This window comes from Larus michahellis, chromosome 8 (assembly GCF_964199755.1).
Source record: "Larus michahellis chromosome 8, bLarMic1.1, whole genome shotgun sequence".
Lineage (NCBI taxonomy): Eukaryota > Metazoa > Chordata > Aves > Charadriiformes > Laridae > Larus > Larus michahellis.
In genome coordinates, this window is record NC_133903.1 from 19,544,350 (window position 1) to 19,569,745 (window position 25,396).

Genomic DNA, 25,396 nt, shown 5'->3' on the forward strand with positions numbered 1-25,396 from the left:
CCCACCTCCATACGCCACAACTCAACTCTCCCTGCAGCAAGAGAGGAAGGGCAGGCCCCCCCTCTTTAAAAATTGCCTTTCTTTAAAAAAATAAAAAAAAATTCCTCGAACAAATGGCAGCAAATCCCAATGCGGAGCTGCACAATGGACACTTCAGTCTGCCCAGGGGAGGGAGAGACAGGACCTTCAATGCCTAAATAAATTCAATTTGCTCGTTAGGAGGGGGCTGGGGAAGGTTAGGCAGAGGGTAGCGGTGGTTATTCACTTCCCCCAATTAACATTCCAGCAGCGCTGCTCTGCTTTCTAGGAACAATAACTTTTTTGGAAGGGGGAGCGATGCTCGTGGGGGCCTTAGATGATCCTGGAGAAAGGAGACAAGCCCGTGCATTAACAGGGCCCAAGTTTATGTGTGATGGGAACTGTTGAACAAAACCAAGAATAAATAAAGATCTAGCCTACGCAAAAAGAACCTGCAAAATAAAAACCCTCAAGTCCCTACACCAAAATTATTTGCCTTTGCTGCTGATCTAAATATTTTCTGCACAGGCCTTGGCAACAGAAAAAGTGGTGGCTTGTCACTGGTTTGCTTATGAAAGGTCTCCAAACGCAGGGTAATTAAAAATATTTAGACCAGGGTTTGAGCCACACCATCCCCACAGCCTCCCGTGGCCCCATGCCGACTCACGGCGGCCGAGGACCTCCACCGCCTGTGTTTTAAAATAAACCAGAGCCTCGTCCCCTCCACCCTCTGCCAGGCTCTCCATCACTGCCAGCACGGGCTTACTGGTGGGGCAGCCGGGAAGACGGGCAAGGAGGGGGTTACTTCATCCCTGCTCCAGCTGGGGAGAAAGGAGCCGCTTCCCAGCTTATGTCTCCGTGTGCTGGGTCTCCTGTGGGATGAACAGGAGACCTCTCTCCTGGCCTTCCTTCTGCCCCAGAAAACTCACAGTCTGAAGTCTGCCCACCACTCAGTGACAGTAACTTACTCATTTATTTCCTTCCCAGGATAAAAAATCTGCCTTTTCTTAGCTTGGTCATTAATTTCTCCAATAAAGTGTTTGCAGCACACTTGGAGCTCCCGCTTGCAGTTGAGGCTTCCCCAACGTTTTTACAAGGGAGGCTGCTGGGCTTTGGTCCTCCACAGACACCCAAGCCCTGTGATGGTGCACACACACAGAGTCATAGGCTGGTTTGGGTTGGAAGGGACCTTAAAGATCACCCAGTGCCACCCCCTGCCCTGGGCAGGGACACCTCCCACCACACCAGGTTGCTCCAAGCCCCCTCCAACCTGGCCTTGAACACCTCCAGGGCTGGGGCAGCCACAGCTTCTCTGGGCAACCTGGGACAGGGGCTCACCACCCTCAGAGTGAAAAATTTTTTCAAAATACCTCATCTAAATCTCCCCTCTTCCAGTTTAAAACCCTTCCCCCTCGTCCCATGGCTGCCCTCCCTGCTCCAGAGTCCCTCCCCAGCTTTCCTGGAGCCCCTTTGGGGACTGGAAGAGGCTCCAAGGTCTCCCCGGAGCCTTCTCTTCTCCAGGCTGAACAAACCCAAGAAAACAAGGAGCACAAACCCAACCCAACCGCAGTCGCCCCAGCGGGAAGAAAAAGCACCGGGGGGCTCTGTGAGTGCCAAACGCTGCCCAGCCTGACCAGCACTGCTCGCTGGCAGAGCCGGGCCTGCTCCCACGAGGGGAGCACGCCGCAGCAACGGAGGGCTCTGGGGCACAGGATGAACCCGACACCGGGCAAAGCCGTGGCTATCGCCGTCTCAAGTGCTGCAGGCCTCAAAAGAGCAGGCTCGCCCTTGTAAAACCGAAAGCAACTAACAAAAATGAACGGGACCGTCAATACCCCACGGGTATACGTGCTGGGGCGTATCTATTTCACCACTTTACAGTTTCGAAGGATTCCCATGAAAATCTAGCCCAAACAGACAGATGGCCAGAGCTCAGCATTCCCAGTCCCCACGTATACGCAATAAAACGGAATCCAAAAGCAGGACCCTGCCACATACGCACAGCTGGACAGAGGGAGGTCGGGCAACGCTGCTGGTTAAGCTCAGTTGTATCATCTACAGATGCCTACGGCCACGGGTAGGACAGAAAAACACTTTGATCTGCTGTACATGTCAGGAACTAAAAACAGTTTGTTTTACCCTGCAGGCGTTAAATCAGCGTATGAGCCCCAGGAGAACATGCCCGACTAACAAAGCTCCCATCGGCGCAGTGCTCAGCTGCAGCCGGTTTCAGCTCGGTTATGTCCCATCGAACAGGCATGAGGAGGACTTGAAGCAGGCAATGTCCGAAGATGCTCCAGTTATTTAATTCACTCATCAGCAACACTCAAGCTGAAGACTTGCAGTGTCCTCCACTTGGCTTCTCATGTGACAATGCTGATTTATCAGGCCATGCGCAATCACATCAAATGGCTCTTTGGTGCCAATGGCATCTCTCAGGAAGGAGGTGGAAGATGGTAGAAAGGCCTGCGCCTACCCGAGAAGGTGCCTCCTCATGGGCTTGATGCAGAAAGGTTAGGAATGCCGTGTCAGACAACTAATATTGTCACCCTGAGGCACTTGACAACAGCACAACAGACCCAGACATTCCCCACAGCAGACCAGCCCGAGGTCTGGGGGAAAGGCCGGATTCGCCTGAAGCCCCGCTGGAAATCTCCAACACACCTCCTGCTTCCTGCCCTAAATCCTGCCCATGTGCGAGAACGGGGTTAACAACAGAAAATCTCCCAAGGAAGCTGTGTGGTTCCTTATGTTCCTCCTGGAGCATCACAAGGCTTCATCTCAGTGCAGAGGAGCCGGTAGCTTTTTACCCCAAGCAAAGGTCTGCAAGTCAAAATGAATCCCCTCTCAAGCCAACACCAGGCACTAGGACTCTATTTGCTCTCCTTTTTGGGCAGCCAATGCCCTGTCCTACCACCTGAGCAGCCGCTGCACCTATTGCTCCAGAGTCAGCATCACAGATGCTCACCAGAAGTACCTTAAATGGCCACAAGGAACAGTAAATGATCATTTAACAAGAAACTGCATGAAACAGCTGGGCTGTGGCCTGGATTTGCTGTTGATTTTCAAGCCTTAAAGAGGAACCCACCCATAAAAACACAGAGGCCAACTACTGAAGGGGAAAGATCCTCGCCAGAGGGGAAGCAGCATGAACCAAAATCAGACTCGGCACGTGCTCCCCTCCAGCCCTGGTATACCACAGACACACGTGGCTCCTCCTCATCACAAAGTTATTGCCGTAGTTGAATGCAGGTGGAGCTGAATGAGGATCCAGGTCCAGCATGGCCCTATCAATGTCCCTAGGAGCTTCCCCACATGAAGCTCCATACCTTGTCCCCTCCAGCAATCACTTTCCTCCCTCTCCTTCTCCAGGAGATAACAGGGGCTCAGGCAAGAGTGCCAAGACCCCACCAACCCCCAGGGAAATGGGGTGCACATGGGGTTCTTCCAGAATAGCAGTTTCATAACTGCTTTCCTCCAAGCATCCAGAAGCCCTGAAACTTTTCACGAGGCAGGACGTTTGTGCCGTCAGGAAGATCCAGACGTTGAACATGCTGGTAGCTGGGCATCTCAGAAAAGATATTCTGTCTACCTGGGAAAGCCACCTCTGTAATAGCTAAAGAAAACAGAGGGAAGATCTCACACCCACAAAAGCGTAACTCTGCCTTTCTACTCCCCTGCCAGTCGGTCCTGGGCCCCAGTTCAGCCTTCTCCTGAGCTGCTTGGAGTCTTCAGCGAGGACAGATTCCGCAGGCTGGCAGCAAGCACACCTCTTGCCATGGAAGGAGGTGTCAAGAGCTCCGCAGCCAAAGCATGCAGCCCACCCCTCTTCAGCCCAGCCCTGCCTCCCCCTAGCCCTCCTCCTGCAGGGCGAGGATCCGCAAGGCTGAAGGTCTCACCGCTGTGGGCCATCCAGCCACCCCATCACCATCCTCTGCAGCTACTCTTAGTCCTCCAGCGTGACCAGGCTCTGACTGGAGATGCGCCTGCAGTGGCAGGGAGGAAAAACAGCTTTCTGCATGTGACAGGCAAAGACCTCTAAATAGTCAGTGCAGAAAGAGATAAATCCCCTTTTCTTTCCAGGAGATCAAGACCCAACTATGCAAGCGGGGCAGCCTCCAAAGGCACCTTACTCTCTGTTGAAGGTTATTTCTGCCTCTGCAAACGCTCCCTCTTAGAGATAAGGCTCGGCTTTCTGACGCTTGCAAACTAGTCATTAAAAAAAATAAAACACAAGGAGGGAGAAGCGAGATGAACAAAATGCTAATAGGAACCCTCAGGTCAAACCGCCTCCCCTGTCACTGGGGCCCTCCTCTCGCCAGCACATTCCTGCTGCTAATGAGACCCCACCGCTTCCTCCTCCCTCCTCAAGTTGCTCCTGGTGATGCAAATCCATCGTCTTTGTTTCTATTCTTGGAGTAAAAACAGAACCAAAGTAAATAGCAAAACAGCTCTTAGGTTTCAGGATCCTTTCTTTTTCCACCCTTCCCAACAGCAGCAGGGCTGTTGTTGCCGTCAAAGCGAGGTGACACCCGACCCCAGACATCATCTTGTTCCCACCGGAAATGCTCCGCTTAATCTTCAACCTCCGACGTCCCCTTTGAGATCACTGCCAGCTCCTTCTCCGAACCTCCGCTTTGCTACGCTCCTTGGGAGGTTTCAGACGTCACCGCGAGCCTCTTGGCGAGCGAGAGCCCCTGCGGAGAGCCTGCCAAGGACTCTGGTGATGGCAGAGAGCTCTCCCCAGCCCCTACCCCTCTTCAGAAGGCTGGAGAGACATCCTCACCAGACCTTCTGCCTTCTACGGTCACCCTTGCCCAAGGAGCTGAACCAGGTCCAGTCGGTGCCCAGAGAGACCTCACGGTGCCCAGTGCATTCCCATGTGCTGGGGCAGGCACCGATGCACAGGCACAGAGGGGGAAGGAGACACACGGCAACACAAGTTAGACACATCACCTCCACCAATACGTGCCAGCGGCCCATGAAGCAGGGTGGCAGTTGTCCTGCCACATCGCACCACCGGGGCAGCTGCTGGCACAGGGAAGGGCCAGGGCTGAGGACTGGGTCTGCCACTGCCAAGCTCCCACAGAAGCTGCAGACACAGGAGGGGCAGGTATGGCAGCCTTTGGGTGAGAAAAAGCTCTGTTCGGGTACAGTTTCTGGTCTGTAACCACATCCCCCAAAGCCACTTGCTCCTTTGTTGAGGTTCAGCAAAGGCAGCGAGGCCAACATCAGGTGCTGGGCCCCTGAGCACCTGTGGCAGGATGAGCACATTCCGGGCTGGCACCAGGGCCACGTCCTGGCACTCTCCCCACTGTCACAGCTCACGCTGGAAAGCAAATGGCAGCAAAGAGCCTCAGCTCCAGGTGCAGCTGCACGGGAGAGCACAGAACCCCAACAGCGCTCGTTAACAATGACCGATGAGACATGACCCCACGTTCGGACATGGCAACCCCCCGACGCACTTGGGGAGCTCTGGTAGTTTTCCCCAGGCTCCCAGGTGCAAGGAGGAGCGGGGAGACTGTGAGGATTTGGAGGCTGAGGAGAACCCTGACCTCTCCAGTGAGGGAATGGACAGGTAAAAGGAAGCCCTTCTTCCAGAGATGGGGGAAGAAAAGTCCCAGCAGCCTGAGGAGCCTCTGCTCTGCGGTGGGTACTGGTGCAGCGAAGCACAGTGCTGCAGAGACCTCTTGCAGCACGCTACTGCTACTGCACCCATGCCCCGACACCACCCGGCGTCTCTCGGAGCCCCCACGGCTTCTAACAGAAAAAGCGAGCTGATTTATCCTGTGCTTCCCCAGGCAGGCTGCACCCAGTGAGGCTTCACGGCACCCAGCACACACGAAGTGCCACCTACAGACAGACACTGCACTGAATTGCTCCCTTCTGCAGCTGAATCCACTTGCCACATCCTTGGGTCTACACGAAGACACAACGATGTCCAAAAGGGCTTATTCAGGCACAAGCACCTCCCTGCATGGATTTGCTTGCAGGGAAAGTACTCTGAAGGATTTAAACCTCAGACTGTCAAAATACTTCCCTCATTGGCACTCTCCAGTTGCTAACGAAGGCATTTTGGGGATTACATTTGCAAAGAGCTCCACCATTTGCTCATGAACCTGGGGGACCTGCCTTCCTCAGACAGAGAAGGCCCAAACACCTGCAGACCGTGAGCTCTGACTGTAAGAGAACGGACTACAGCAACCAGATTTGCTGTCTGGTGTCTGGGAAAGCAACAGGGAGGGCTCGAGAGAGAGAGCAGATCTACAAAGGGAAACAAAAGAGGTCCATAGGAGGACCAGGAGGCCTGGCAATGAGCAGAGGATGTAATTTACTACGCCCGGTCTGAGCGGTGACCAGGGATCCGGGGACCCACAATCACGAAGCCATTCTTGCTGGCAAACCACAGAGCCCAGAAGTGAGAAGAAAAAGACATCAGGATGACAAAAAATACCAGACTGCGTGCTTTGGGACTAAGAGGAACAATGCTGGCAGCCAGGACCTCTCTGGCTGGATGCAGAGGCCAGGAAGTACCCAGGCAGCAGACGTGTGGCCGCTGTCACCATCACACCCAGCTGTTGGGAGGGGACAACCAGCCAAAAGCAGGCGGAGAAGCTGTGCCGGGGAGAGGCACGGCCGCACCCTGACCAGAAACTGGCACAGGACCTGCCAGCACAAGCCTTTCTGTGCTCAGCAAGACGGAGCCATCCAGAAGCATTTGTTGTTCCACGCAGCTGGGTCCAGTGCTGCCTGCAGCCCAGAGCATCCCCAGCCCACCCCGTACTGCTGAGACCCCAGCCCGGGCTGCAGCACCAACGAGAAAACTTGTTCAGGTTTCACGTTGCAAGCCACTGGCCCTGCCGCAGAGGAGGAATACTCCGGCTCACAAAATAATCTCTCGCTTATTTTTAGTCACTGTAGTTTTCTTCTTTCACACAAACTTCAAATACCAAAGGACACAGTGCACGTTTTTAGTCTAGCTCGGAGAAGCAGAGTAAAATTGGAAGTTGGCAAAGGACTCCGCTCTCCTCCTCCTTAGCCCTGCTGCTTTCCCTGCACTTAATGCTCCTTGCCCAGAAGCAAAATGCTAACACTGGGAAGTCGCCGCTTTTTCTCTCCACCAGCTCGTCGGATGCTTCCTCCGCCACCGCCCGAGCCAGTCTGCGCTCCGCCAGCATCCCCATCACCCTACAGGGCCGGACCCAGGCTGCTCCTTCCCAACGCAGTGCCAGCAGAGGGAGCAAACACTGCGGGTTTGCAGGGAAATCGTGGTGGGTTTTGATTGTGGTTATTACAATTTGAATCTACAGGTTATTTCCTAGCAGTTCGCATAAGTTACTTGGACAGGCCCAAGTTAGGACCAGAGCCAGCCTGCATCCTCTCTTATAAGAGCCCTAGAAAATGATATATAGTTCACACTAGTATCCAACCTGCAAAACGGCAGTGTTCAAGTCAAAACCAAAGTCTGTCCCTCGGCAATAAACACCTCCCAGATTCAAGCACAGGGGCCCACAGCTCCTGGCTATTTATTTTAAAGCCCTGTACTCTTCATCCCCTGAAAGACCGCCCAACAGCAGGTCTCACATCGCTTACAACAAACAGGCTTCCCACAGGCGATTTACAAATGCGATGTGGTTTGCCCTGTATTAAACAATTAATAAATATCAACAAACAGGTTTAAGAGACAATTGCCGAGTGATTTCCCTTCACAGAACTGGAAAAATCTCTCTAACACCAGAATTCCTGCTCCTTCTGTCTGAGAGGGAGCACACGCTCCAGTTCTGCCTGTGGGTCCCCAGGACCAGTAGGCATTGGCTGGTGGAAGCTGGGGCACCCCAGCGGGGCTGAAAACTCTTTATCCAACCAGTTGGCATCCACACCCCCCAGCCCCATGGGTGCAACAAGGCTCTTTGCTGCGAGAGGAGGAAGGCTGCGAAGGGCCGGGCACCAAGGGTTTGCAGAGCGCAGGGGAGAAGAGTGTTTGCAAGCGTTTGGGAACCTGCTGCGTGTCACGCGTCAGCACTGACCAGATACCGCACATGGTGGAGCTGAGCACTGAGGGTGTCACCAGCTGCCCCTTCGCAATGCCATTAAACCTCCGCCCGTGGAGTGCTGCTCTCACCCAGGATCTTCTCTGCTATTGACAGCATTGATGTTGGAGCTTTTAATCTTTCCAGGCTAACGTGACAGCTTTGGCCACAAACAGACAGGCAAAGGCTCCTACAGCCATCCTGGCAGGCTGGCGTGGGCACCCCCCAGACAGCCGAGAGCACCATAGAATCACAGAACCATAGGGTTGGAAGGGACCTCTGGAGATCACCCAGTCCAACCCCCTGCCAGAGCAGGGTCACCCACAGCAGGTGGCACAGGAACACGTGCGTCCAGGCGGGTTTGGAATGTCTCCAGAGACGGAGACTCCACCACCTCTCTGGGCAGCCTGTGCCAGGGCTCTGCCACCCTCACAGCAAAGAAGTTCCTCCTCATGGTTAGGTGGAACTTCCTATGCTCAAGTTTGTGCCCGTTACCTCTTGTCCTGTCGCTGGGCACCACTGAAAAGAGCCTGGCCCCATCCTCCTGACACCCACCCTTTCAGTATTTATAAGTGTTGATAAGGTCCCCCCTCAGCTGTCTTTTTTCCAGACTGAAGAGACCCAAATCCCTCAGCCTTTCTTCATAAGAGAGGTGTTCCAGTCCCCTCAGCATCTTGGTAGCCCTTTGCTGTCCCCTCTCCAGCAGTTCCCTGTCTCTCTTGAACCGGGGAGCCCAGAACTGGACACAGAAAGACACCCTGATAGCCGAAACGTGACACAGGCAGGTCCCAGGCTGTCCCCAGCTCACCTAATGCCTGCACTGGGAGAAGAATATATGGCTGAGCCGGTATTTTCTGAAAGGAAAAAGAAATGCTGTCTCTTGCCTGTTTGCGGCTTGCTGCGAAACGTCACGCTGGCTGGCGGCACTCATGCATCCCCTCGCTCTCCTGCGGGGCTGTAAATCGTCCCAGCGGGCCAGCTGTTGAGTGGCAAGTGCTTTCCCCACCCCGTAAGTCCACATGCTTCCCCCCGGCCCCGCTCCGAGGCAGCGAACAATTAAAACACGCACAGACCCACCCTCACGGGGAGCTGAAGACAGGGCAGAGCTGAGCTGCCACAAGGCAAACACCACAGCCCCATCCCAGCCACAAACACACAGTCCCCGAAGGGAAAAGAGGGGAAACCAGGCGAATCCCGGGCAGGGTCAGGAACTACACGAGTTCCAGGGAACCAACTCTACAAGCACCGCAGCCCAGAGCCGTCTCCGCGGGTTGTCAGGGTTTCTGGCCATCTGGCTCTGTGTGATGTTTGGATTTAATTTTCTTTTTCCTATTCTCACAGACAAGTTCCCCACTGACCGCAGAAAGGACGAGGAGGTGAGGAAGGGAAGCACAAAGTAGCAGCCAAGTACGGTTCGGGAATATCATAGAATCATAGAATCTTCATGGTTAGCAAGGACCTTTGAGATCATCGAGTCCAACCATACACACACACAAAAAACCCCCAAACAAACAAACAAAAAAAAACCCAAAAAAACCAATATCGGCAATATTAGTCTGACGTTCATACAGATGTATCTCCAGAAAAACGAGACTTTGAACAAGCTGCATATTTCAGACATCTAAAATAGACAAAATACATCTTTATACATCCCACCAAAACCCACCTGCAGATTCCTCCATAACTGGGGGCACGTTGGCTGACATCAAACAAAACTCCCCCTTCCAACCATCACAGTCGCCTTTGCACCGGCAGGGGATCGCTAAACATCCCAGGGATGTTCAGCACCCAATAAACCATCCCAGTGTGCCCAGAGCCACTCTTCTCCACGCATACAATGGCAAGGAAGGAGGTTTGGCACTAAGGCTGAGTGAGTCTACATCCCTCCATGCCTTCCCCACACAGCCATCCCCCCCACTGCGCTGTAGCAACACCTCTGAGATGCTCAACTCTTTGGATGAAGCTGCCCAACGCACACGGAAAGCCCTGGGAAAGGCTGGGGGTGGGAGGGGAAGAACAGAACAAACCTCCATCCATCAGGAGAGGATGGCAAAAACTTCACTGCACAAAGGGGGATGATCCTGCTCCCAAGCAGTTCATGTTGCCATGGGCAGGATGGCGAGGAAGGGCTGGCAGAGCCCAGGCAGCAGGTTTCAGAAGAAGTGGAAGCAAAAAAGATAACTATTTGCTCATCTCGCACCTGTCTCAGTCAAGCTCTCAAAGGCATTTACATTCATAAGCACCAGAGTAACCAAAATTTGATTTTAAATGCCCAAGGTGCAGAATAAATTCCTAGATTGCACTGGGGGATTTTTCCCCATCCTAACAGCAGAGACACAGCCGAGCGTGAAATAGCCCATGGCGGAGGTGAGCAGGAGGCATGTAATGCTCCATCTAACCCAGATTCTGACAAAAATAACCACTGCTGCTCCTGGATCCTGCTGCCCTGCGCATGCCCCGTGGCTCAGAGACCTGCCGACGCTGCGATGGGAGTCGGGTGCCAGGCTCAGGGGGCTCCAGCAGGGAGGGGAACCAGCATGGCTGGCCAAAAACCAACCTTAGTTGAGCAGGACTCATCCTCAGAAGATGCCCTGGCACCCGACGAGCCCCTCCACCCCCACCAAACACAGCAGCAGCGTCTCCCTGTGGTGAGCAGCACATAGGATCATTTTTGCTAGCACTGAACGTGCACAGCATCCCGGGGCCGCTTCAGTCTGTATGGTGAGCACGAAGCACTGCCTGCACGTCCTTGATCCCAAACAGCAGCCGTAGGCATATCTGTCCCAGTTTGCTCGGTTTACACTGTTTGTCCCAGGTACCTACTCCCAGTTTGGCTGTGGAAGAGTCGGATATATCACGTTGTCCACTTACACCACCAGGAACCCCCCCTCTATCAGCCTGGCTTTGAGTGGTCCGCACAAAGCTGCCCCCTCTAATTCCTCCCCACGGGAATCATTTCACATTTTCACACCAGAAGGCTGTGCCACCACCCAGCAAGACTTGGGCAGGCTAGAGAGTTGGGCGGAGAGGAACCTCATTAAGTTCAACAAGGGCAAGTGTAGGGTCCTACACGTGAGGAGGAATAACCCCATGCAGCGGTACAGCTTAGGGGCCGACCTGCTGGAGAGCAGCTCTGCAGAGAAGGACCTGGTGGACAACAAGCTGACCACGGTCCAGCAACATGCCCTTGTGGCCAAGAAGGCAAATGGTCTCCTGGGGAGAATTAAAAAGAGCGTGGCCAGCAGGTCAATGGAGGTCATCCTCCCCCTCTGCTCTGCCCTGGGGAGGCCAAATCTGCAGTACTGGGTCCAGTTCTGGGCTCTCCGGTTCAAGAAGGACAGGGAACTGCTGGAGAGAGTCCAGAGGAGGCTATGAAGATGACCAGGAGCCTGGAACACCTCTCTGCTGGGAAAAGGCTGAGAGCCCTGGGGCTGTTCAGCTGGAAAAGAGCAGACCGAGAGGGGATCTCACCAATGCTCATCAATATCTAAAGGGCGGGTGTCAGGAGGATGGGGCCAGACTCTTCTCAGTGGTGCCCGGGGACATGACAAGGGGCAACGGGCACAAACTGGAACACGGGAAATTCCACCTAACCATGAGGAGGAACTTCTTTGCTGTGAGGGTGGCAGAGCCCTGGCACAGGCTGCCCAGAGAGGTGGTGGAGTCTCCTTCTCTGGAGACATTCCAAACCCGCCTGGACGCATTCCTGTGCCACCTGCTCTGGGTGACCCTGCTCTGGCAGGGGGTTGGACTGGGTGATCTTCAAAGGTCCCTTCCAACCCCTACAGTTCTGTTATTTCCTTTGCATGGGGACGCTAAGAGCAGACCCACAGCACACCCTCCTCTTCCCAGGCCATTGCTGCTTTCACTACAGGCACCATGAAGCACTTGCTGGGACACTACAAGCTCCCATTGTCATTAAAACCACAGTCATCAAAGAAATGAGCCGGGTACATTTTGGTGGTGGTGTTTTTGTGTCGGTTCCCTCCCGCACTAATTTGCGAAGCCAAGTGATTCACAGGCAGCATCTCCCACTCGGTGCCTGCTCCCAGAGACTGCTCCGCTGCCTGCTCTCCAGTGAATAAGCCACTATCTGGCTGAAGTCTCACATTATTTATCGAGTTCCTTTTTTTTTTTAACTACTCATCAATGAACAACAGTCAGCAAAGTGAGCAATCTTCCAAGGTGGGGCTGGGCACAATTAGATGATACACAGCTTGTACCCTTCATCTACCTCTGCCTTTACCTCCTTAAGGCAGTCGCTGCAATTGTGCTTTGCAAAACGGAGGGCAGCGTGTGCGTAGATCCAGCATAACACTCGTCACGCTACTCCACCTCTTCCTGAAACACAGTTGACCTGCCTCTTGTACAGCTCCAGCCTCTTTTTTTATCTTTTTTTATCTGTGGTTTTTTTTTTTTTTTTTTGATTACACTGAACTACAGGGCACAAACAAGCATCGACTGGCTGTTTGCTAACATTTTCTGAAGTCGGGTGAGAGACAGCAGTAGCAGAACACAACCAAATAATACAAAGCAAGCAGGAGAGCGTTACCACCAGTGTGATTTCACCAGCACCGGTGGGATTACAGCAGGGCTGAGCCTGACATTGCTGTCACTGTAAGCGTCACGGCAGAGTCTCGGGCACCGCCTGCGCATAGGAGCTGACAGACCACACCGACAGACTCGGTGAGTCCCTGCGCGCCCTTCAGAACAAGACCAAACCCTCGGGATCACGCAGGGATGGGTCTCACTAAGCAGAAACCAACACCTGGCACCAACAACCCAGACCGGGAGAGTCACATCCCACAGACCAGTACTGCTCTGGGCGAGGCAGCTTCCGCGCAGACCCAGCTCCCGACATCACCGCAGTGCCCATCAGGAGTTTCTGGACTGATATCCAGAATCCATAGGAACAGGAAAACATGGATGGGTACATGGCAGCCAGCGCTTGCCTCCTTCTACAGGCCCAGGCACTGTTAGTAACCAGCAAGCACCAGGTTTGATCAGGTTTCTGCCACAAAGCAAGTTTGTCTCCTCACCGCCTCCTGTTCCCAGGCTCTACCATCCCAGTTAGCCTTTCCTCCTTCATTCCGGGTTTGCTAAAGCAAGGATTACCTCTGCTCAACTCATCTGCAGAGCTCCCAAAACAAACAGGGCTCGAAGTCTTTCCTGGAGGGCACAGGCATTTCATAACAGGAAAAAAAACACCGTACAAAAAATTATAATAATAATTTAAAAAATAAAATAAATTGGTGCAGGAGGACACAGCCAGGTAAGAACACAACTTTGACTCTCACCTACTTGAAAGACGCAGGAACCAAAGCAAGCAGAAGCATCAAGCCAGCTGTGGCAGCGTGAGGGACGGCAGCGCTGGAGCAGCTGCTGTAGCAGGAGAAGGCCACCCGCTGCTCCCCGTCTCCCCTGCGCACGCCGGCCACCTCCTCCCTGAGGCACAAAGAGCAGTACTTCATCTCAGCGGAGCAGAAGAGCCAGGACAGACACCTGCTGCAAATCAGCCCAATGACCCATCCATGGCCAGCACGCTGGGAGCCCGGGGCGCCGCTGGCTCTTCCTCTCTGGGGAGCAGCAGGATCAGCGTCGTCAGCTTCCTAGGTTTCCTCCTAACATCAAAACATCAGCGGGCAGCACCAGAACAACTGGCCTAGATACAGAGGATTTCGAAGTCCCCAGGGGCAAAGAGCAAAAAATTAATTCAGAGCCCTATTGTAACATGCAGACTGTCCCAGCAGTCACCGCAGAGAGTGACTCAGTCCTGGGTGACCTCCTTTAATGTTCCATAAGGCTAATTACTGAGTTTAATAGGGTTAATTTTGCCTTTAATGACCAAGGCTCCTACGAAGACAAGAAGTTTCACCACAGCCTGTAACACAGCCATCGTCGCCCTCCTCCTGCCCCCGGGCAAGAGACACTGCAGAAGGTCCCATCCCTGCTCCTTGCTGCCTGTCTCGGAGGCGGCACAGATCTAGCTGGGCATAAAACTCAAAGCAGTCCCTTGTCCATCACCGAGCGACCCAAAACAACACGCACAAGGTCTCAGAGCACAGCCCCAGCCCCGGCTGCCACCTCTCTCACAGCACGGACACACTGGACCCACTGGGGCAAGGCAGGGGATCCGTGTGAGAGACAGATGTCAAAAGTAATCAAATGCTCCTCCTTCTCCAAGGCGGAAACGTCGCCAGCGTTACAAGCCTTAGAGGAGTTAAAAGGAAAGGCTTATTAGAAAGAAAACTCGTTCTGACAATCATAGAAATTGGAATTCATTTAAAATTCAAATTATGCAAATTCAAGTAATCTGTACGTGCAGATCCATCACATGCCAGCAGTGGGACCGCAGACGCATGCCACCAGCTACGTGGCCGGGGGACATCCGCCCTGCACCGCGCTGTGCGAGGAAGGCAGGCGTGCTCACCCCCAGCAGACACGGGAAGGGCAGCCGCTCCTGGGGATCGGGTCCGGAGCAGGATTCACAGGTGCTGCCTCTGCTCCGGCAGGAAAGTGGAAAGATGCCCTGGCAACACAGGCAGTGCTCCAGCATGCCGCACCCCAGGGGTGCAGGGAGGCAAGCCTCGAACGCTTTCAGATGAGCTACAATAAATTCTCCCTTGGAGAAGCTTAGATGCCCATGGCCGATGCCTTCATTAGGCAGAGAGCCTAATCAACTGGATGCAAGACAGCTGCAGGGCACAGGATGCACACAGGCAATAGCTCTGCCCCGTCTCCATCCTCCCTGACAGGGCAGGGGCCCGGCCACCCCCCCCAAAAAGCCCCTGCCTCAGGAGCCTCTCCCCTCACTCCCAGCAATTCACAGAATAGAAAGCCGAGCAGCTGCAGCACCAGGCAAAGGCAGCTCCGACTGTCAGCGTGGAAAGAGCAAAGCCAGAAACCCAACGTTACGAGCTGGGGAAGTGCAACAGCCCGGAAAAATGAATCAAGCTTTAAATATGGACTTTCTTAAAAGGTCCCAGATGAGCCACTGTGGAAAAGGCAAATCATGTTCTCTCCTGTAAACGCTCCACCGCGCATGGGGAGAGCGGCTCTCACCTGGCACCAGTCTCTCCACCGGGCATCGCACAGGGGGCCAGGGCACGGCGCAACCCCGGGGGAAACTGCAACGCCTCCAGCACGGAGATGGAGAGTAATTACCAAACCTTGGGAGGACGTGGAGCCCCGCACCAACTACCTGTTCTTGGAAATCACTTCCCCAGCTTGGCAAGACCTTTACTTTGAACTTACAAACCAGGCTGCCTAGCTGTGTGGGGAATACTGGTCCCCTACCAGCCACAGCCTCAGCTAACGAGCTGCCGGCTCAGCTGCCCCGAAGCCTCCGCTGACGCCCTTTCCAGGTAGGATGAGTCTGCTTTTCTCAGGAAGTCTCACAAGGTCATAGCCCATGACCAAGCCTACAGCAACATCTTTTAGTTGGAACAAACACGAAATAGCATAGGAAAGTAAAAAAAAAAAAAATAAAAAAAAACAAACCACCCTACAAAAATCCTGCTCGGTTCTTTGTCGGGTGACAATCAGCTCCACGGTTACACCAAGGAAAGTTAAATGTCCCCACAAACTTGTGAAGTCAGAAAACAAAGCAAAGCAGCTGCAGCCAGCACAGAGAGAGAGCTGCCAGCACGGCGTGGAGCGGGCAGCAGGCTGGGCCCATGGAGGGGGGGCCAGGGATTGCCCCAGGGGGAAGGGCAGAGCCCACCACTCTGCAGGTACCAGGACGCTGCTTGGGCTGAGAGGCCACATCCTTCCATGCCCTCTGCGCCCATCTCCGCTGCAGGCTGTGGGGGACAGGTCCCGTGGAGATACTGAAAGACCCCATTCGAAAGAGGAATGGTCCCCAACATCTCAGTGACCTCCTCTCCTTCCCGCTCTCCTGGGCACAGCCAGGTGGGCTGCAGACCCAGGCCGAAAGGCAGATACAGGAGAAGTCCATGCCTTACCCCACAGCAGGACAGCCTCATCTTAAACACCTCCAACGTGTCTTTCAGCCGCTCACCGGACACCCCATCCCACTTCTGCTTGTCTCCGTCCCTGAGGCTTTCACCTGCTTCCCGAGTCCAAGGCAGCAGCTCCCAAAGAGATGGTTCATGGGAGCCACTGGCAGCAGCAGGGTCGTGACCAGCTCCCCCAGACTCACCCCTCACAGGCATCTGCTGCTGCTGTGCATGGAAAAGCATCAACACACTGCCGACGTCAGAACCGTCCTCCCGGGGAGAAAAGGAGCAACTACGTTCAGTGATCCATCCAAGCACAAGCAGAAGAGAGCGAGCCCCCCAAACCACCCCCTACAGCAGTGACACAGCCCAGGGGACACCAGAAGCAGCACAAGCGTGTGCCACCTGGCAGGGGGATCGGCCCCAGCTCCGGGATCGAGGAAAGTTAGCCACTTTGCGCGGTCGCCAAAGATGAGTCTGTCTGAAGCCTACGGCAAGGTGAGCGCCACTGCCTCGGCCGGCAGCTCTCAGCAGCACTTTGGGTTGCACGGGCACCCAATTCCCCCCTCCGCTCCCTTTGTACTGATGCTCTCACCTGTTTCCAACCAACACCAACTGCTTTTCAGCGCGGGGACACCCGAGCCCTCATTACAACCCCGGGGTCGGTAACGAGACGGGAGGAAGGCCATACAAACCGCTATATCAGGTGTCTCCATGAAAGAGAAGAGGCAAAGCCCATTAAACATTGATCAGAGCCTCCCGAAGGTGCGGCACAGCCCTGACGTGTCCCTGCCATCCTGCCACCAGGATGCTCCGAAGGACCAGAAATGGCTGAGCTGCCCCAGGGTGTCATCGCTGCCTCCTCACTTGCCCCAGCCCCCGGCTGCGCCTGTCCGCAAACCCCCCAGAAGACCCCGTCGCTTGTGCAGGTGAGGCAGAGAACAGGAAAACTCATTTACTACTTTCAGCCTCGTTTCATACTCGGGAGAGCAGCACCCAGAAACGAGACACCCACCCCGCATGTTGCCCGGCTGAGCAACAGCCGCCCCCGAGCCCGCAACAGCCCGGGGGGAAACTTGGTGGGGGGGGCAGAAACCCTGCCAGGGGCTCTGCCACCATGTGGGCAAACTCGAGCTGCTGCTGCCATCTGCTCCACCAGGCTGGAGAGGCCTCTTTTTCTCTTGTTTTGGTAATGATGTGCACAAAAATAGCTCTCTGACTTGTTGGTGTTTTTGGGAAGCTGTGCCTATGTGAATGCAGTGGGGGGGCAAGACATCCTGATACTCACAAATTGCCGCCGCAGCTTGGTCTTGACGCGCTCGGCCTTCGTCTCCGCCGGGTGGATGGCATAGCTGAGGGACCCCAGGTGGTTGTCAACCGACAGGCTCTTCCTCATGTAGAAGGAGCGGGTGCGGAAGTAGCTGAATGGGGCACCCTCCACCGCCGTGCCCAGCTGGGTGTCCCCGGGGGGGTCTGTGCAGTCATCCTCCAGCCGCCAGGCCTCCCCTGGGGAGCAGAAGGACAGATGACCCCATCAGAGCCACAGCAGGGCCATGTCCTACCCCTCCAGCCCGCTGGTGCAGATGCTCGGTGGGACGCCTGGAGCCCCTCACCCATGAGGGCCACTCGCTCCCCAGAGGGGTACGTTCCTGCCGCGAGCCCCCGCAGACCCCCGGCCCCTGCCAACAGCCCCTGCTCCCACCCTGGCCAGCGTCACATACCCACAGCCCCCAGCATCTTCCTGGCAGGAATCGGTCAGATACAGTGGGCGCAACGAAGACTTGGCCAGAGTTGGGGCCTCCAGGCACCGCTGCAGTCCAAATATTATTACTCAGAACAATCAGCAGACCAAAATCCTAACGCTTAAAAACTTCCGGCTATTTAACTCTAACAGGGTTATCCCATTGAAAAGGGTCATTTATAAAGAATCTAAAAACGTCACTCCTTCTTCATCACCCCAAGTCCAATAAGACATTCCACATTAAAAGAAAATGTTTTGTTTTGTTTTTTTTTAAAGGACTAAAGCAATGAGAACCACACACAGATCTTGCTGCTGGCATTAATGCAGCTGTATCAACCCCCCCTCCCGCAGGTATTCACGTGCTCTGTACCTGGTGACGACAATAGATCTTGCTTTTCAATGGGAAAACCGAGGCATCCTAAATGTTGCAAATTGCAAAAAGGATTTACCACCATCTCCTCCTCCAGAAAATCCTTTACGGTGCGGCCAAGTGCAAATCAACAGCCAAAGCGAGGACAGAAACCAGACCCTCGGGTCTCCTTGAGCCCCCTCAGCCCACGGCCGGCAGCACCATCAGACGCAGCGCTGCAGGGCCGGACCGCCCGCGGCCCAGACCTCAGCGACGCTGAGAAAGCGGCGGCGGCAGAGGAAAGTCGGGATCCCGCAGAGCTGGCAGGACTGACCATACTTCATTGCAACAAAAGGGAAAAAATAACAAAAACGCAATAGGAAATGTCTCCATGATATCACCGCTCTGCTCTTTTCCGAGCAGCTTGGATGCCGCACGCTTTTTGTCGCCCATCTTGTCTTTACATCTGGAGTTTGCCGTGCCTCCCACCCCCCAGACAAAATCACTCCTCAATAGCCATAACAAATAAACACTAAAACCCTCTTGCTCAATTTCTGTAAAAATCATCAATTATTACATACTGCAGCCCAAAAGGGCATCTCACAGGATCACCTTCAGAAATTCTCCCCCTCCTGCAGCCTCTTCCCAAGGCATCGTTTATCTCTGATCTCTGAAAAGCCCAGTATCTTCAGGCAGCAATGAGCACGACCCTGCTGCGCCAGGGCTGAGGAGCGAAATATTTCCAGGGCTCAAGGCGAATAAAGGCCTCGAGATAAAAACCAGCCACAAAGGGAGCGAAGTCCACTCTGCCCAGCGAGGCTGGGGGTTTTACATTGAACAGGACGAGAGCCAGGCTGGACACTGCGGCCTCAGAGCAGCCACCAGCGACTGCATCTTCTGTGTCTCAACAAAAGCGTCCCTTCCCCGAGCTATTTAAGGTGTAAAGGCAGCGCACCGCGTGCTAAGTCCTGCCAGCGGGTCTGAAGGCACTGAGTTGAAACCAGCAGAACCAAGAGAACAAGAGGGAAGAAGAGGCAGGGCGAGAGCTTCAAAATGCAAACAAAGAGGCACAACCTGGGGCACAGCACTACCTAGCATAGCATCTTTTTCTTCTTTTTTTTTTTTTTCACCCCTCGCTACTTTCAATTTAATAAGCTGCTGCTGCTCCTCTCCAAATGTCAACTCATACAACACAGGAGCTGCTGTTTGAAAGCTGTGATTATTCAAGGCACAAACACATCAATCGGAGCCCAGATCCAGACTGCCACCACGAGATAGCATCGCTCCGGGGACGCGGCAGGGAACGTCATGACACAGGCGCCGAGCCCCGGGAGGAGACCCACCCAACACGCAGGAAAATCGCACGTGGAAGGGGAAACCAGTCCCAGTGCCCCCGCGTTCACCTGCGATGGCTCAGCCAGCACCTGCACCACCCTCTGTCCCCAGGGCCATCCCCTCCCAGCCCCACAGCATGCCCAGACAGCCACCATCGCTCTGCTGCCCTGGAGGAGGGAGGGCCAAGGCCACCTGATAAACATAGCCCAGGTGCCAGGGTACAAGGGAAAGGACAGCCGTGTGCTGCGCCCACTCCTCCGTGTGGGACATCTCTCCTGAGGATGAAGGAGTTCAAAGCCCCACAGACCAACAGGGTCACATCTGGTCTCACTGATCCTGGTTTCCCATGGATTTTTTGCTGCTCTTGGTCTCTTCTCTCTCCAAGGGGCTACAGGCAGCTGCATCCTCCAGCGCAGTCCTGGAGTGGGACCAGCAGCAGAGCTGCTCCCTGGCCTGCCCGAGAGGTGACGCCCTCCAAACCTCTCCCCTGCTCGGGCACAAGGGCTACGGGCATGGAGAGCCACCACAGAGGGAGCTGGGACCTTGTCTACCCCAAAAAGCTTTTCTGCATGCTGGAGGAGCTCATTCCTGACTTCTACAAACAAACAAATCAATGCTCAAGCCCGAACAGCCAGAAGGGAAAGATCAGGAAAGTCTCTGGAAAGGAAATGCCAGTGACAGGAGCAAGCCCACGGGCTGGAGGCCAGCCATCTTATACTCTTCTGCCTTGAAGCTGCTCACCTCTCTGCCATCCAGAGCTACGCCCAGCAACATCGGCACCTCTAAAAGACAAAGCATCTTCTTGGGCGTAGCAACAAGAGTTGCTTACAAAATCTTTCTCCTTTCTGAATCTGAAGCGTTGGGGAGGACACGGACCAAAGGACAGAGGGGGCAGCAAGGCCAGAGACCCGCTGCCTCTCCAATACTTCCTCTCAGCACGGACAGGCTGATCCCTCAGCCGCTGCGAGCAACACAAAAGCTTTTTCTCAGCACCAATGCCGATGCACAGGCTGGTGTAAAAAGGCCCTTCTGTTCCTCTCTTGCGCAGGGGGTGGCACGTTGCCCAGGCACCAGGCTGAAGTCTCAGAGCCGGGAGCCGCCTTCTCGTCCAACAGCACGTTACCGTGGAAAAGTGCGCAGGAGCCAGCCCCGCGCCCCAGCGGAAAGCACAAGGTGGGCATCTTCACAAACACATCTCTTCCAGGCGGGGGCCGTATGCCTGTGCTAAGTTCAACAGAGATGCAAGACTGACGCTCCTCCAGATGTTGTGGAAGGCCACAAAAACATCCCTGTGAGTATTAGGAAAATTAATTCCAGAGTCCTGGTCTAAGCTCAAACCCAGCAGCTTCCTTTCAGCTTCTTGCTTTTCCTCCCATGGGCATAATTCCTAATAAGCTCACACCATCCGTGCTGCCAGTTAGCTTTTTCACAGCGGGGCATGGAGCCAGTTTCTGAAGAGCTCAGCATGCTGCGCCCAGGCAAGGGAGAGGGGAGGCAGGTGAAGATGGAGCTCTTCACCATGGTCTGCTCCTCCCAGGTGCCAGGCAGAGGGAACTGCAAGGGGTCAGAAACACAAAACACAGGCAGCGACCCCCCTGCGCTGGCTGGGCAGGTAAGAGCTGCAGGCAGGCGAAGGCTGAGCAGAAGCCCCTGCCTGCTGCAGAAAGAAGAGTGCAGCAAAAAGTGTTTCTCAGTCTCACCCCTAACACTTCACGGGGGCACAGAAGCAGGAAGGACAAGAGAAAGGCAGCTCATTTCTCTGTGCATGCATGAAGCCTCTCGGCACACCGCAAAACACAACGCCAAACAGATAATCGTAGAATCATAGGGTTGGAAGGGACCTCTGGAGATCATCTAGTCCAACCCCCTGCCAAAGCAGGGTCACCCAGAGCAGGTGGCACAGCAATGCGTCCAGCCGGTTTTGGAATGTCTCCAGGGTTGGAGACTCCACCACCTCTCTAGGCAGCCTGTGCCAGGGCTCTGCTACCCTCAAATAATGGTTTGGACAAGGCGGGAGCTGCCCCTGCCCCTTTTCGAACAAGCCCTGTCTGCCATCAGGAGTTTTGAGTTAACCCAGGAGAGCTGCTGCAGGCAAGGGGCGAAAGATGGAGAGCTCGGAGCCTGTCCCAGCTGAGCACACCACCGCTTACTGCAGGTTACCTGGAGGGGAACAACAAAACCAGACCAACAGGACACCCAGTTTCAACAGAAAACTGTCCCTCAGCTCTCCTGGCCATCTGCTGGGCCCCAGCTCCCCACCAGACACCTCAGTGCCTGCAGAGGTGCCAGACAGGTGCAGACACCTGGGCTCCTGCCCAGAAGCCATGGTGCCACAGCAGAAGGATCTCCTGTGACTTCCCACAGAGTGACAGGGCGCTCCCCTCCTCTGGCGCTGCCATGCTGGAACCGCAGGACACAAAGCAGAAGGCTGGGGAACACGTGCCGGAGGTCAGGTGAGGATGTCACGTCTCGTTCATGCAGAAGGAGACAGCTTCTCCCACCTCGCTTGGCAGCTCCTCTGCTTGCGGCCCCAAGGACAGTGGTGAGCCGGAGCCTGGTTTCTTCCCTGCAGAGTGGTGAATTCTCCTGGAAGATGAGCTTTCCACCTCTCCCAGGAACAGCCCTGCTCCTGCCAAAGCCTTGCACCCCTGTAGGAAAGCCTCTTCGGAGGTAGCTTGGGCCATGCGTCCCCCACTGCAGCTGGCTGCATGTCCCCAACCCTCGACTGGGGAGCGGTGGCACCTGCTCAAAAACAAATTCACAACTTCTTTAAGGAGAGGATCTTCTCTCCCTCCTGAAACCCTGCAGCCCAGCTCTTCTTCATAAGCACTTGTGGGAATCCTGCTTTCCTCATCAGCATACCGGGGTTTGTTAACCTCCGGTGCCAGGCGCTGCTCCGCTCTTGTCCTGCTCTCCAGATGTCACACCCTGCCACCAGCCCAATCCCTGCAGCTTAAGGGTTGCTGTGTCCCTGCAAGCGAGGCCAGATCTTCTGCGCCGACCAAGTGCCACCTCTTGTGTCCCAGGGCTCAGGCAAACGCAGTGTCGCATGTTACGGGAATTACTGCCAAACGCATGATCCGGGCTGCGAGAGACTCATACAAGAACCAGGTAATGCTGAGAAAAGCATCTCTCTTTTTTTTCCCCCCTCCATGATAGCATGCTGGTAGCCTTAATGAGTAGCTAATTAGCACTTCCTAATTGAGTATCAAGGAGCCAGGAAAAGAACCTGAGAGGATCTGGACAGAAAACGACAACTCGTTCATTCATCCAAGGCTCTGGCTGTGGAGGGAGCCTTCCAGCCTCTGAGGGTTTTCATACTCCTCCCTCTTCTTGGCATCCCAGGCGCCTTCCAGCCATGAATAAAGCAACATCTTCAACTCCTCTCCTGTGCAGTCGGGGCTCTCCCTCCACCCACTGTGCGAGGAGGGCTCTGCACAGGGATTGCGCCAGGGTGGCTGCTCCGCGGCACACAACCATGTCTGCGCTCACCACGAGAGGAGGCGTTTGCAGCAGAAGGTGATGAGGTTTACGGTGGGTCTGACTCATGCTGGGACTCCATCCCACCGTCTTACACCAGCCTCCCACTCCCTCCTTCCCTCCCCCTCCAGCACAGCTCCCTGGAAGCACCAGCACACCAACCAGGGTGTGCTGGAGGCCACGTCCTTCACAGCTGTTGCTTTCTCAGGCACAAGTCATAGAACACTGCAAAGCACTTTTGCCCTTTACCTGGACCCCGACTATTTCTTCAGGTCTGTCCTTGCAAACCGTGACCCAGGAAATCCTGAGGGGTCACCGAACATCACAAGCCATTTTTGATTCCATGTAGTGGAGTTGCCTGCAATACCCTACCTATCCACAAGTGTCCCCGCGGGTCTTTCTCCCGCACCGAGACCCGCTCTAACAATTTGATGGGCCAAAAGGAAAACCACAGGTCCTGCACGCAGTGAAGAGCAGTCACTTGGGTGACAGAGCTCAGCAATGTGCCAAGACCCTCCTCATGCAGAACTTTTGTGAGAATTAGTAGCATCAGGAAATGAAACGTAGCCTGCAGAGCGTTCAAATTAACGCAGGGTTTGGACAGCTGCTCTGCTGGTAGCTCACAGGGATCTGACTGCGAGTGAGGCAGATTTTAAAAAATAAAAATAAAAAAATCCAAGGGTTCTGTTTGAAGGGAGCTGTTTTATATGGGTTTTATTTAGCTCTGGATTGTCAGCCCTGGCTTGCAGGCCTTATCTTTGTTTCAGTGCTAATGCTCCCTTTCCCCATCATTTTTATGGCCCCGGTATGATTCCGCTGGCACCAAAACCACTGAAACACTTCGGCCATCAACAGTTTTGCCAATAAACTTGTTCAGAGCAGCTGGCCCAACCACATTAGGATTCCACCAGGATCAGCACGAGAGTAGAACAACATGATAAAATGTGGCCAGGAGATGCAGCTCGCCCGGAGGCAGAAGGCTCTGAGCATCGCCTCCCCGCAGTGGGCGGCTTTCACGAGCCGACTCCGCTTTTTCATCAGTGTAATATGAAAGGTGGGGAGGTTTAAGGCTCAAAGAAAGGCTTGAAGAGGGGCAGAAAAAAAAAAAAAAAACAACCTTATCAAGAAGGGCTGGTTTTGAAGCAGGACAAACCCCGCAGAGACTGGGGCTGGATTTATTTTGGTGTCTGTGCCCCTGGAGAATCAGGACAGATTTGCTAGGATCTTGCAGGCCCCCAGAAAGAAAGGGTGGAAACTCACCCCAGCTCTGTGTCACTCACCAGTAGAAGGGACTGTGCAGCCTTTCTGGCAGTCGGAGGCCAAGTGCTTCTTGTAGGGCTTCTGCTCCGGCATCTCCTCCCTGTACGGCGTGGAGTCCAGCAGGGGAAGCCTGCTCAGGACCGGGGACTGGGGGATGCTGGGCAACGTCCGAGACTTCCCCAGGAGCGGTCGCTGTGGCTTTCTGTCCAGAGACCTTGAGGGAAGAAAACACAGGGCACACCCCTTTCAGTAGGTGGGATGGCTTCTTCAAGCCAAGGACCCTTCTGGAACACACAACGCTGCCACAGGACAGAGAGCATACAGTCCTTCCCACCACCAAACCGCACACTTCATTTGCTATTTCAGTAACGCCACTTCCCTTCACCAGTGTATTTTAATTAGGATTTGCATCTTGAGCCGCAAGCCACAATCAGCATAAACAGCCCATGAACCATTCTCAGCTGAAGCCCTTCATTCTCACGTGAAGCTCCCAGCCCACCTCAAAACTCACAGATAATCAGGACTAAGCAAATAAACAAACCAGAGGGTTCAAGACTGAAGTGACACAAACTCCCTTTACAAGAGGTAAAAGCCCCACTTTAGCACTGAGCGCCGTCTGAGGCAGCAGAATGCTTTTCTGGTGGGAGCCAGGTCACGCAGGAGCCCCAGGGACACGCTCTGTAAGGAAGATCCAGACTGTACCAAGACAGACGCACACAGCAGGCCCTGTAGAGACCACGAAGGTGTCACACAACATGTAGAAACACAAGCGCAAGGTCTCTGTGGGGTCCAAATTCAACCGAGTCTGATGATGGGGCTCAAAAGCTGCAGGGGTGACCAAGCCACACACCAATGCACTAGCAGTGTGACTGCGATTCTCCTTCTCCTCCAAAACCCCAGAGAATGCCAAGCCTTGCCGTGGGGCATGGGAGCAGGTCCCCTTTCTCCTGCTTCACCCCAGTGTCCCTCAAGGGATGGTCCTCAGGTGCCATTCCTTGGGGGTGGCACTGCCCCAGGCCATGCTGCAAAGATCCCGGGGATGCGATAAAAAGGAGCGGATGCCCAGCACTGCCGCGGTGAGAGGAGACATGGCTGGATCGATCCCGTGCCAGGATTGACAGCCACTGGGATCACCCCAAGGCTGTCCCCACTGTCACAGAGACCACACCTGAGCCCGACCAAGCTCCCGGCACAACCCAAGGGGGCTCAAAGGGCCCCTCCTCAC

The 25,396-nt window shown here is 54.6% G+C and overlaps 1 protein-coding gene across 3 annotated transcripts in view; it reads right to left on the reverse strand.

The window, feature by feature from the left end:
• The window catches only part of LOC141747535 (ankyrin repeat and fibronectin type-III domain-containing protein 1-like), a 267,665-nt gene that overhangs the window by 159,442 nt on the left and 82,827 nt on the right, over positions 1-25,396 (reverse strand). For 2 of the 3 annotated variants that reach the window (XM_074597923.1, XM_074597925.1), the window contains 2 exons: positions 24,192-24,385; positions 17,295-17,512 (listed from right to left, as the gene is read on the reverse strand). In XM_074597923.1, coding sequence (XP_074454024.1) covers positions 17,295-17,512; positions 24,192-24,385 — 412 coding nt within the window. The remainder of the gene's footprint in view (positions 1-17,294; positions 17,513-24,191; positions 24,386-25,396) is intronic. The other variant, XM_074597926.1, reaches the window with a different exon arrangement.